General features: G+C 37.7%; 1 protein-coding gene and 2 long non-coding RNA genes across 4 annotated transcripts in view; all 3 read left to right on the top strand.

The window, feature by feature from the left end:
• LOC306867355 overlaps positions 1–12630 on the top strand; it is a 1261287-nt gene that overhangs the window by 154212 nt on the left and 1094445 nt on the right. The window lies entirely within an intron of this gene.
• LOC306867337 lies at positions 1341–4257 on the top strand. The gene is made up of 3 exons (XR_013784005.1): positions 1341–1735; positions 2495–2586; positions 3582–4257. It is a non-coding gene; the product is annotated as an uncharacterized lncRNA (long non-coding RNA).
• The window catches only part of LOC306866579 (NACHT, LRR and PYD domains-containing protein 12-like), a 41851-nt gene continuing 40054 nt past the window's right edge, over positions 10834–12630 (top strand). For both annotated transcript variants that reach the window (XM_079411839.1, XM_079411838.1), the window contains exons 1-4: positions 10834–11106; positions 11365–11469; positions 11977–12078; positions 12274–12358. In XM_079411839.1, coding sequence (XP_079267965.1) covers positions 11426–11469; positions 11977–12078; positions 12274–12358 — 231 coding nt within the window. In that variant the 5' untranslated portion in view covers positions 10834–11106; positions 11365–11425. The remainder of the gene's footprint in view (positions 11107–11364; positions 11470–11976; positions 12079–12273; positions 12359–12630) is intronic.

Raw genomic sequence — 12630 nt, 5'->3', positions numbered from 1 at the left:
CAGGTCAGGGAAGAAAGGCAACTTTCTCCTCGCCGGGCGCGAACCAGAGCCACTGAGGAAACGCTCGTCGAGCTTAGATGACTGGGACTCGCAAGGCTCGTCCAGCCAATCTAAGCTCAACTTCTCAGTGGCGTGCGCCAAAACGTCCATGAGTTCAGTATAGGCCGGAGAAGGCCGCGCCTCCTGGCCGCTAGGCGGGAGAACGTCGAGTGACGCGGCTCCGAAGTCCTCAGAGTCGGAGGCCGCAGTATATAAAATATCCTCCAACCCGAAGGAAACGGCTTCCCGTGCCTCCGGGCTGGGTGCAAGACAGCCGCGAGAAAACTGGACCGGAGAAATCGCGCAGTAACGCCCAGGCGATGGAGGGAGAGAAAGTGAAAACTGCTCACTCTCCATAGCCTCGAGCTCCGCATCCGAACCGCAAGCCCCGGCTTCGCGGAGGAAGGAGGCCTCCGGAGCAGCGCGGCGGGGGAGAACGGCAGATTATTTTAATGCTGTTGAATGTTTTGTTTGCACTTTATCAGAACTACCTCCCATCAAGATGTTAAAACTTGTGTATAAAGAAAACTTATCAAAAAGGGTCACATAATTTATACCATAATTTTTATGGTATGTTACATTATGTTAAGTTACATATTCACTTTTTACTATGGCAGGGCCTGCCATCTTGTCTTTTTGGCTTGTTGTTTCTGATTGCACTTTAACCCCAAGGGGGAAATCCAGATTAAATCCCAGAAGGGAAAATCAAAACAAAATGAAGTTAAAACTTGTTTTGAACAACTTCTTTGTCATCGGCAAATTGATTTTAAGTGGGGGGGGGAAATCGATTTAAATCGTAAATCAGATTTTTTGTTAAAAAATCAGGGATTTTTTTCTTAGGCCATGTCGCCCAGCCCTAAGAGACACCCTTCAAATCACCGCCCCCTCCACCGGAGGAACCCCACGGCAGGCTCTATGCGTCACCCTGGAACACACCGCATCACCAGACCTGCAGCTCCTTCACCCCATCATTCACATGAACATCAGCAGGAGCAGCACCCAGGCATCCAGAGCTACGCCGAAGCAGCCAGCAGATCACTGATAAACCCCAGCACCAGCACAGTCCACAGCCAACCGAGTCCTTCTCAATCCAGAGACCTCAGAAACATCCAGCACATGCTGACTCTGCTGTGCTCTCACCTAATGGGTTAGTAGTGACTTAGTGGAAAAAAGAAATGTATGGGTGTACATATGTATCTATACAAAATAACCTCTCAGAGATCTCATATTATTTAATGTATTTTTTTTTAAAAAGTAAAAAAAATCTATATATGGATATATTCTCAGATATACGACGGCGTTTTAGTGCCACCTTAAAAAATAAAAAAAATCTAAGATTACGAGATTAAAGTCGTAATATTTCGAGAATAAAGTCGAAACTACGAGAATAAAGTCGAAATATTACGAGAATAAAGTCAAAACACTACGAGAATAAAGTCGAAACTACGAGAATAAAGTCGAAATGTTACGAGAATAAAGTCGTAATATTTCGAGAATAAAGTCGAAACTACGAGAATAAAGTCGAAATGTTACGAGAATAAAGACGAAACACTATGAGAATAAAGTCGTCATTTTTTTTTTTTTTTTTTTTTTTTTTTCGTGAATGTTGTAGTTTGTTATGTTTAAGCACGTCATCTGAGCCAGTTAGTTCTTAGTTCTACGGAAGGCCTTGCAAACATCAGCGGTCATTTAAAAGGTAAGCTTAATTAAAAACTCTTTAGTACACATTTGTTAATGTAGTTTGATGGAATTGAATAGATAGGCTATACAATAACGTTGCAGTTAAAACCGAGAGTATTGCATTTTTAATGCTAGCAATCGAGTTTTTTTTAACTATCTTAACTGACCATATACAGTAGCTAAATATCATAACCAGGAGAAAACACTGGCAGTGAAATTTAGTAATCAAGTTAGCGGAGCTGAATTTGTGAACGTTTGTGCGAGCTCTATGTTCACGAAACATGGATTTTTTCCCTATCCTCTGATAATGCGTCACAGCGCAGAACTGTTAACATATGTGCGTGTCATATGTTACAACAGTTGTTTGATTTAGTGTCCTCTGTCTCTTAATGTAATCCCAGACTTGCTCAATGAAGTTGACATCAGATCTCTGTGTGGACCTGTTATCGGACAGCTGTTTCATACAAAATGTCCCTGGAATATTACACCTAATGAATATTTGGACATATTAAACATGTTAAAGCTAAAGTTTTTTTAAGGATCCATCCCCCCCTTTAGCAAAGTCTAACATTCCAAACACTTTGCACAGTACTGTACTGTATATCATTTTCAGGATTTGTTGAAGGTTTAAAAAAATAAAAGGGTAAATACATGCAGAAGGCATAAAGATTAATTTTGTCCAAAGATGCATTATCACTGTTTCTTCCCACTAGTCTTATAAATTATATTAAAGTTATCCAATTTAAATTTAACACTCCTGTGCACTACTTTGCAGCCCCAAGAATGGAGGAAAATAGTGATAGTTTCAATTTCCTAAGAGATCGAGGCATCCCTGAGGAAGAAATTACAGCAATGAAGCAGCAAAAGGTATGGTGTTTTGGTTAATTTGATTAAGTTATTAGGCACATTGAATATGGTTCAACTAACTAATAAAATATGGTTCAACTAAAATAAAATATGAACACATAACAAATAATAAGAATACAATTTTTTTTCAATTTTCTTTTATCCTTCTGTTAAAAGACAGTCCCTAGGGCCTTTTGCACCACAGAAACCTTTTAATGGTACTGTGAAATAGTTTGCGCAAAATCGTCCGAGTACTTTAGTACTGTACTTTTAGTTCTGGAACTAAAGCAGTGTGAAAGTCCCTCCTGTCATGTAAACAATAACAGTACTTCTAAACTTCTAACTAAACTTCTCTGCCCTGTCACAACCTAATATCCCTTTAAACATGCACCTACTGCAGGGATGGGCAGCATCAGTCCTGGAGGGCACTGTCCTGCAGAGTTTACCTCCATCATACCTAATTAAGGGACAGTCACACTACACTTTTCATTCCATTAACTTACATTTCATATGCAAATCCGAGAGAGTGGAAACCATAAGTTTGGTGAACTCTAACCTGCAAATTCATATGAAACCGTGTGACCAGTAGAAGATTGATACATCACAGCATGACCTCATCCACTGTGAGACACCAATGTGTCCCTGAGCAAGACACTTAACCCCTAGTTGCTCCAGAGGCGTGCGACCTCTGACATATATAGCAATTGTAAGTCGCTTTGGATAAAAGCGTCAGCTAAATGAATAAATGTAAATGTAAATTTTGCAAGTCTAGCACACTTAAAATTTTCAAGCAATCCTGATGATTTTTCAGATGTGTTTGATTAGGGATGGAGCTAAACACTGCATAACATTGGCCCTGCAGGACCGGATTTGTCCTGACAGTTGTATCAAATCTGAGTGACCAGATTTTACATTTGGTTCTTCTTTTTAATAACATGTCCTTTTAGCTGTTATGAAACAGTATGATTGATTTTCTTGTTCCAAAAGTTAACGTGCATGTCCCTCTTCTTTCACAGATTGACAGAGAAGTCATCCTGCTTATGGAAGATGCAGACCTGGCCAAGTACCTTCCCTCATATGGAGACAGGATTGCCCTGATACATTTTTGCAGGCATCAGACCCCATCTGCAAAGCGAAAGCTGGGTCTTTTTGACAAATTGAGAGAAAAAATGAAGATTAGAAAGGCGGCAAATGAGGATGAAGAGGAGCCACAAACATCAAACAAAAAAGCAAGCTGCAAAGCAAAATCATGCAAACGAAATATTGAAATTGGGTGGCTTCATGATGAAAATGGTGTAATAAAACAGGTTCGAGCAAGGCAAGGTGGGGGGACCAGAAAACTACAGATAAATGCTGAGGCAAGATATGATGATATACTAAAAGAAGGAAAGGCATTATTCTTTCAGAATGGAAACTCCACCAAAGGCGAAGAGTCTGATTTTGAATTTGAAGTTTGGGATTTCAAGCTAAATCCACTCCCCAAGGATGTCTCAGTTGGAATGATTTACAACACTGTCAAACTCCCCATTTTGCGTTTCTATGTAGCAACTCGTCCAAAAATGAGCTTTAAATATATATTAAATATTTTGCATGTATTACGTTGATTATAGTTAGTTTTTGGTGTACTGTAATTTCTTGTTTGTATAAGAATACACCACAACTGTTCATTAAAAATATTTATTACACTTAACTCAAGATAATACATTTACATTTATTCATTTAGCTGACGCTTTTATCCAAAGCGACTTACAATTGCTATATATGTCAGAGGTTGCACGCCTCTGGAGCAACTAGGGGTTAAGTGTCTTGCTCAGGGACACATTGGTGTCTCACAGTGGATTCGAACCCGGGTCTCTTACACCAAAGGCATGTGTCTTATCCACTGCGCCATCACCACCCATAATAAAATATATTAGCATAACACTGTAATACACATACTATTTTAATACGGTCTCTAATGTAATATAGACCTGAGTTCAAATTTAATTATGCTTTCATTAAAATACAAACATGTAAAGTTTTTCTTTCTAGATATTCTCTAGTATCTCATTTCTTAACAGAGTGTACAGTTCAGCTGCATGGTATGGGTCCACAGGAACAATTAATCCTTTTTCTTCCATAAGAAGAACACAGAGCTCAAATACAGTCTTGTCACGGGGTACTGCCCCTTTGGGTTGCACTCCTCTTTGCAAGCAGCCACTTCTTGAGGAAGAACAGATTTAAGTTTGTCTTCTGTTGCACCATGAATTTCTGGCAAAGAGAACATCAGAACTGGGCGAACTGCGGGCAATCCCTGGCCTGGTCGTGGTCTTATTTGGTGGGTGTTCCATGTTCTCACAACTTCATCTAGCTCATTCTGCATGACAAATAAAGACATTCATTATTAAAACTGGATGTAGACTGAGCTGCAGAATCACCATCATACATATAACCCCCCCAAAAAAGTTATTGTTCATGAATTTTGACACTAAAAATGATTCACCATTTTATCTATAACTATTTACTGCACAACTTATATGCACAAAATACATCCTTGCATAAACAACACTTTGAACTTCACATAATAGTTAAATCCAGTTGTTTATAGTATTTGAACTTCAGTTCAAAGTGGATATTACTGTATGATTAGCCTTTAGAGGTAATCGTAATAAATACCTAATAAATTGTTACATACCTGGACAAGGTTCAAGAAGCAGAACTGTATAAGATTTTTATCCAAGAAATCACCAGAGAAATGCCCATCGTCTTTGAGGGTCTGAAAGATGTCCATCCAAAGTTGTCCACTTTGTTTACGCAGTATGCCCCACCATGCCTCTATGCGTTGATTTGCCGTGCTGCATCCATAAAACTTTTCTCTCCTGCGTAACTGTCCGTGTGGTTTCTGCGCAGGAAAACCTGCATGTCTTTGACGTGTCCATTTTCTGTTCCTGGGTCGGCGCGCAGTCGCTCGGGACAATGCGGGTTACAGTGGAAATGTAGTAGTCTGCAATTACTTTGGGGTCACTGTTTATTCTCATAATTTCGACTTTATTCTCGTAGTTTCGACTTTAATCTCGAAATATTACGACTTTATTCTCGTAACATTTCGACTTTATTCTCGTAGTTTCGACTTTATTCTCGAAATATTACGACTTTATTCTCGTAACATTTCGACTTTATTCTCGTAGTTTCGACTTTATTCTCGAAATATTACGACTTTATTCTCGTAACATTTCGACTTTATTCTCGTAGTTTCGACTTTATTCTCGAAATATTACGACTTTAATCTCGTAATCTTAGATTTTTTTTATTTTTTAAGGTGGCACTAAAACGCCGTCGTACAGATATGTATAATAATATTTAAAATATTCTACTTGATCTGTCAATTCATCATACTGATGTTTGTCTTGTTTTTGAAATAATAAAGGTGATTAATGGGCTCATATTCCTTAAAAATCTCCTGTTGGAATATTCAAGGACTTAGGTCCTCCATTTTTGGTGTTAAGAGCCAACATTCAGATTTCAAAATAGAAATTCAGAATTCTGACATCATAATACTACAAGAAACATGGAATGTAAGAGATTTGTCCACTGGCTGCCCAATTGGGTTTAGAGAAATCATTTTACCATCAACCAAACTGAGAGGGGTGACACAGGGCAGAGACTCAGGGGGAATGCTGATATGGTACAGAACAGAACTCATAGATATCAAATCTAGGAAAATCATACATTTGGCTAAAAATTTAAAAGGATATTGTGTCCACAGACCGTCACATATTCTTGTATGCCACATACGTACCCCCGGCTGAATCTCCCTATTACAATGAAGAAACCTTTTCTATCCTGCCAGACGAGATCAAAGACAAAAGGAAATGTTTTAAGATGTGGCGACTTAAATGCCAGAACTGGAAATGAACCCGATTTTGTCAACACACAAGGAGACAAATATATTACAGACACCTGCCACTCTCTGCCCTCATATCACCTCAGAAAAAATGATGACAACTTCACAAACAGAAGTGGGAAAAGCCTACTACAGCTCTGTCAATCACTGGGCCTGTATACAGTGAACAGTCGCATACGAGGAGACGCTTTTGGTGGTTATACCTTTAATTATTTTCTTGGTAACAGTACTGTAGATTATTTCATCACAGACATTGATCAAGTGCATCTCAGAGCATTCACAGTCAGTCCTCAAACACCTCTGTGAGACCACTGTAAAATTACACTCCATCTAAAACAAACTCAAAACAATCAAATATGCAGACAGCCCTCTCATTTACTAAGGCTACATAAATCCTACAAATGGACAAAAAACAGCAAAGAAAACTATCAAAGTGCACTAGAAAGTCAAACTATCAAATTATTATTGGACATATTTATAATTAAAACATATCCACAAAATAAAGTAGGCATAAATCTGGCACTAAAGGACATTACAGATATATTCCACCAATCAGCATCCATGTGCAATTTGAAAAAATCATCAAAAAGAAAACCAAAAAACACCAATGAAAAGTGGTTTGACGATGAGTGTAAAAGAATTAGAAGGACAGAACGAAATCTATCAAATAAAAAACACAGAGATCCTGACAACCAAGAACTCCGCCTTCGATATCATGAAGCTCTTAAAGTGTACAAACAAACTCTAAAAGCAAAAAAGGAAGAGCATACAGAACAATTATTTCAAGCAATGGAGGAATCAATAAATACCAATAACTTCTGGAACAATTGGAACACTCTCTATAGACCACAAAAGGAAGAATTGGCCATTCAAAATGAAAACATATGGAGGACACACTTTGAAAATCTGTACAAAACAATTGAAACAAATCCTGCTCGAAATTAAATAAAAACCAAATTAGAAACCTTGAAAGAAAAAATGAAAGACAATCAGAATCCCCTGAATTTCCCAATCACAGTAAATGAGCTAACAGACAGACTACATGCACTGAAACCCAACAAGGCATGTGGCATTGATGGAATATTACATGAAATGATCAAAAACACAAATGACAAATTCAAAACTGCAATAACCAAATTATTCAACATTGTTTTGAGTGTAGGATATTTTCCAGACACCTGGAATCAAGGCCTAATTACACCCATCTTTAAACAAGGAGACGAGTTCGAGCCAAGCAATTACAGAGGCATGTGTCAGTAGCAACATGGGGAAAATATTCTGTTCGGTTATTAACATACGATTACAAAACTTTCTCAAAACCCACAAAATCTTGGAGAAAAGTCAAATTGGATTTCTGCCCAATCACAGAGCATCTAACCACATTTATACCCTCCACACTATCATTGATAAGCACGTACACCAAAACAAAACCAAAACCTTTGCTTGCTTTATTGACTTTGAGAAAGCTTTTGATTCAATCTGGCATGAAGGACTCTTTCTAAAACTACTGGAAAATGGGATTGGAGGGAAAACTTCCGATCTAATCAGTACCATGTATAAAAACAATACATGTGCTGTAAAAATAGGGAACAACCGAACAGAATTTCTCTCTCAACGATGAGGAGTTAGACACGGTTGCCCATTGAGCCCCACTCTGTTTAACATATATATAAATGAATTAGCCAAAGAATTAAACAATTCGACTGCCTCCGGCCCAACCCTAACTGAATCAGAAATCAAATGTCTCCTCTTTGCAGATGATTTAGTCATTCTGTCAAAAACAAAAGAGGGACTACAACAGCTCCTCGACATCATAGAGACATTCAGTCAAACATGGGCTCTTAGAATGAATCTAACAAAAACAAAAATAATGATTTTTCAAAAGAGACCCAGGTGTAAGGAAAATAAATACACTTTCAGAGCAGGAAACCAAGTCCTCCAACACACCCATGAATACACCTATCTGGGACTAAAAATCAGCTCAACAGGAAACTTCAATCTGGCTGTGAATAAACTGAACGCAAAGGCACCGAGAGTCTTCTATATGATCAAAAATACAATTAAGTATGAAATTCCAATTCAAACCTGGCTAAAAATCCTAAAAGCAATAATCGAACCAATTGCACTATATGGCAGTGATGGGGACTCGAGTTTGAGACTCGGACTCGAGTGCGACTTAAGTCGCACACACAGTGACTTCAGACTCGACTTGAGACTCGTCCTCGAAAGACTTCAGACTCGACTCGGACTCGAGCTGCGGGACTCGTGAACAATGTTTATTTTTAGGAAACAACTGATGAGCTCGCTGTTATTCCCCTCCCTCCGTTACCTATAACCTGCCCGTGTAACACGTGACGTACTACGTATCTGCTGCGCGCGGTGCGGCCACACTTTTTTTATTTTTTTTATTTTAGGCGCGGCCGCCATACATTAGAGGACAACGAACAAACATGTCGACTGCTGTGCCATTCATCGTTAGCTTTTGATTTAAGGATAGATTATACAGTTGGTACATTAGTAAAACCATTACGCCCATGGAGAGTCCCGTAAACCACATATCCAAGTGAGTGTGTGTGTGTGTGTGTGTGTGTGTGTGCGCTTGCGTGTGAGAGAGTGTGTGACCAGTGTGGTCATTGAAAATGTGTTCAGATATATATTCTTCACAGAAAATGAGCCAAGGCCAATGAGTCTGAGTTTAAAAAAATAATTAATCGTATAATTTTTCTCTTGATATAAAATGAAAACGGGTCCTACAGATCCGAACACTATACAAGGGTTAATTGCCAAACTTGTGGTGGTCGATTAACGTAATCATTTACGTGCCGCTGGCTTCCATCACGTTAATTAGCGTTGTCTGCAAACAGGTTACAGGATTATTGTTGATCATGTAACATTACACTGGTTTGAGAGTTTGGGATGTGTTGACTTACAGTAGTTTATAAACTATGATTAGTTGCATTTTCATTGCCATTTAAGTGAAATTATTGAACTTAAATATACAAGCTTGATAAAAATAATCATTCTGAAGAAAATTTCAGATGGCTTTTGCATCTGAACTCTTCATATATTTCACATCGTTTGGTTTGTTGCAATAGTGTTTTGCATTTAGCTACAATGTGATGTTTGACCATATTAAGTCTTTCTTAATTTTTGGTCTGTACTGTACTGTGTTCTCATGCTACAAGGCAAAATACAGATAATATTAACTTAAAAGTAAAGCATTCTTGGTGTTTTTGTCATGTTGCAATAGCCTGTTTACACTGATTATATATAAAAATCAAAGCTGATACTGTATGCTAATAGATAAAGGAGTCATAATAACATATTACATGCTTTCAATTCCTTATATATAGCTATGCAGTGTTGGATGGGTTGCTGTACGTGATGCAACACTTATTATAACCAGAGACTTAATATAATAAAGAGACTTGAGACTTGACTTGGACTCTAGCTCAGAGACTTGAGACTTGACTTGGACTCTAGCTCAGAGACTTGAGACTTGACTTGGACTCTAGCTCAGAGACTTGTGAGCATCTCTGCTATATGGCAGTGAGATATGGGGACCTCTACAAACCCAAGATTTCTCTAAATGGGAAAAAGAAGAAATTGAAATTATGCACACCCAAATTTGTAAAAACATCTTAAAAGTTAACAGAGCGACTCCAAACAACTAGTGCAGAGCTGAATTAAGAAGATGGAGCTGTATTTACACCTGAAAAGAGACTACAAACCAGCAGAATACCTGAACTGTGTAAAAGATCACAAATTAAGAAAGACACTAACGAAGTACAGACTGAGTGATCACTGTCTGGCTATAGATGGCAGCCACCAGAACAGAGACTGTGTTCACTGTGCTCGCAGAAAGAGCTGGAAACAGAGGAACATTTCTTACTGCACTGTGATTACTATCACAACATCAGAGCTGCATATTTCACCAAATTACAACAAATTAAACCACATTTTATGGCATTACCAAATGCAGAAAAATTAAAGATCAAGGCTAGTAAATAATGTTGAAGTTTAACCATGAACACAAATGGCTTTTAATTGGTTTATTTCGTTAGCAAACATGTAAGTACAATAAAGTTCTTTCCATCGAACAATTTCTCACTTTCACATTTAAAATATTTCATGGGGTTAACTTGTACCCTACTTGTGGTCAGTCTGCACAAGATCAAGCTGCTTGTTTCCTGTGCGGCTCCTTTAAATACAAGACGAACATACGATCTACGTCAGCGCGTCCACGCGTCTTTCTACAGCGTCTACAGGCGAATTTTGACGCTCTCGCCGGCGATGGTGTGAACGCACAGATAGCTGTAATATCCTCGCTCCAGTGCAGCAGGTGGCAGTAACTTCAGCTCGCCCGAAACCCTCCAGAAAAACCCACAAAGAAAACAAAAACGAAAGTAAAACAGATCGCAAGAGAAAGCGTGGCTCGTTGGATTTGATCCATGCCATGTCCTAGAAAACATTTTTATAGATACAACTTTAGCACAGACGCTACTAATTTTAACTCTCGCGGACATTGTTTTTGTATATTTAATCCAATCCGTCTGAGAGATATGAGAATTAATTGATATCAAGCTACAGGCCTAAAGCACAGAACAATGAGCGTTTCATATACTTATAAATGCTCTTCTTAGTGGACAAGACTGCAAGTAAGTTTTCAAAAAGGGGTTATTGAAAGCGAATGTGTTTCTGGAGGTGTTTCTGTATTTCCGCTTCTGTTGTTTGCTGTTGTTGCTGTGATGCGAAACCGAAAGTATCTTTAAACCAGCCATTTCTCATCAAGATCATTCAGTTATTCTACATGGCAGTGCATTTGTTTGTTACTCACTTTATTTTCTAGTGTTTTTTGTTGCTGTTGCTGCTAACTCAACATATTGATTGATCTGATTAATATCCATCATCTCCAGGTCATACTGAACAGCAGATTGTTGTCTCATTAGTGCTGCTCAATGACAGTTTAGCTGCAGTATGTCAGAGGAGCGAGGAAAGATGAGTCTCTCACAGAAACAGAGGTAAGACTGAGTCTGCTTTCATCATTTTAAACACTGCTGGAGTTTCTCATGTTTGCTGTAAAAAACTAAACCTTCACAAACTTTACTTTATATTTACATACGCTTTGCAGAACTTCATAACTTCCTAATTAAAAAATAACAAAAAATATTTAAAAGTAGCCAGTAGATGATAAATATCTGAAAATCAACATCATCATTTACAATCTTAACCCAATTTACAGTCTCTCTTCAGCACTGGGTATGTAGATAATTAAATTATTCCACATCATTTTGGTTTACACTTATTTTCAGACATTAATACATGACTGCACACTTAATTTAAAGGGGTCATATTATGCTTTTAATGTTTTCCTTTAGTGTGTAATGTATCTGTTTGTGTAAGATCTTCAAAGGTACAAAGGTCATAGTCTCCTGCAAATATTTCTGTGAAGGACTGGAGAGAAAGTGTGTCGATATAAAACACAGATGAACCTCCTGTAGTGAAGTCTTCTCTCTTTGTGTCATTAGTGTAAGATCAGGATCACATGTGTCCAGCTCTGTGTCTGTGAAGAGTGACTGGTCAAAGGGTGAAGTACCAGACTTCAGTGAAGAAACAACACAAACCAAACGGTATTTGATGTGTTTCTTATTACTGTTTACACACAGACTGTGTCAGAATGTGTATCAGTGAATAATTATTATAAAACTTATAGTTCAAAAATTTATCAAAGTATTGTTTTTCTCTTTTCTAAAAATGTTTACAAGATATTTTGGTCATATTTGTCCTAAAAACACAGTATTTTGATTTATTTTATTTACTATCAGGCTTCAGTATGAAACATTAGATCCAGATTTACAGTCTCACAGGAACCACAAGCATTTTACAGACAGTCTCCTGCAGATCTTCCAGGTAATAAAACACATTTTCAAGAATATTTAATAATTATAAACAAATATGTTATTGAAATAAGAGTGTGACGGAGGTTTTATTTCTAATTTCTCTTTTTAAGAAGCCATAAAATAAGAATGAAAACCTATTATTATTATTATTAATATTTACAGCTAATTAACGTTTGTCTCAGCTTTATTTTTTATGAATATTTTTAATTACTGAATAAATAATTTTGACCAAATATAGATGCTTTTTTTTCTGTCATTGATTTTTTTTGTCTGTCTTTGTAG

The sequence above is a fragment of the Barbus barbus genome (genome assembly GCF_936440315.1).
Source record: "Barbus barbus genome assembly, chromosome: 4".
Classification (NCBI taxonomy): Eukaryota; Metazoa; Chordata; class Actinopteri; order Cypriniformes; family Cyprinidae; genus Barbus; species Barbus barbus.
This window is presented reverse-complemented; position numbering and strand designations above follow the sequence as displayed.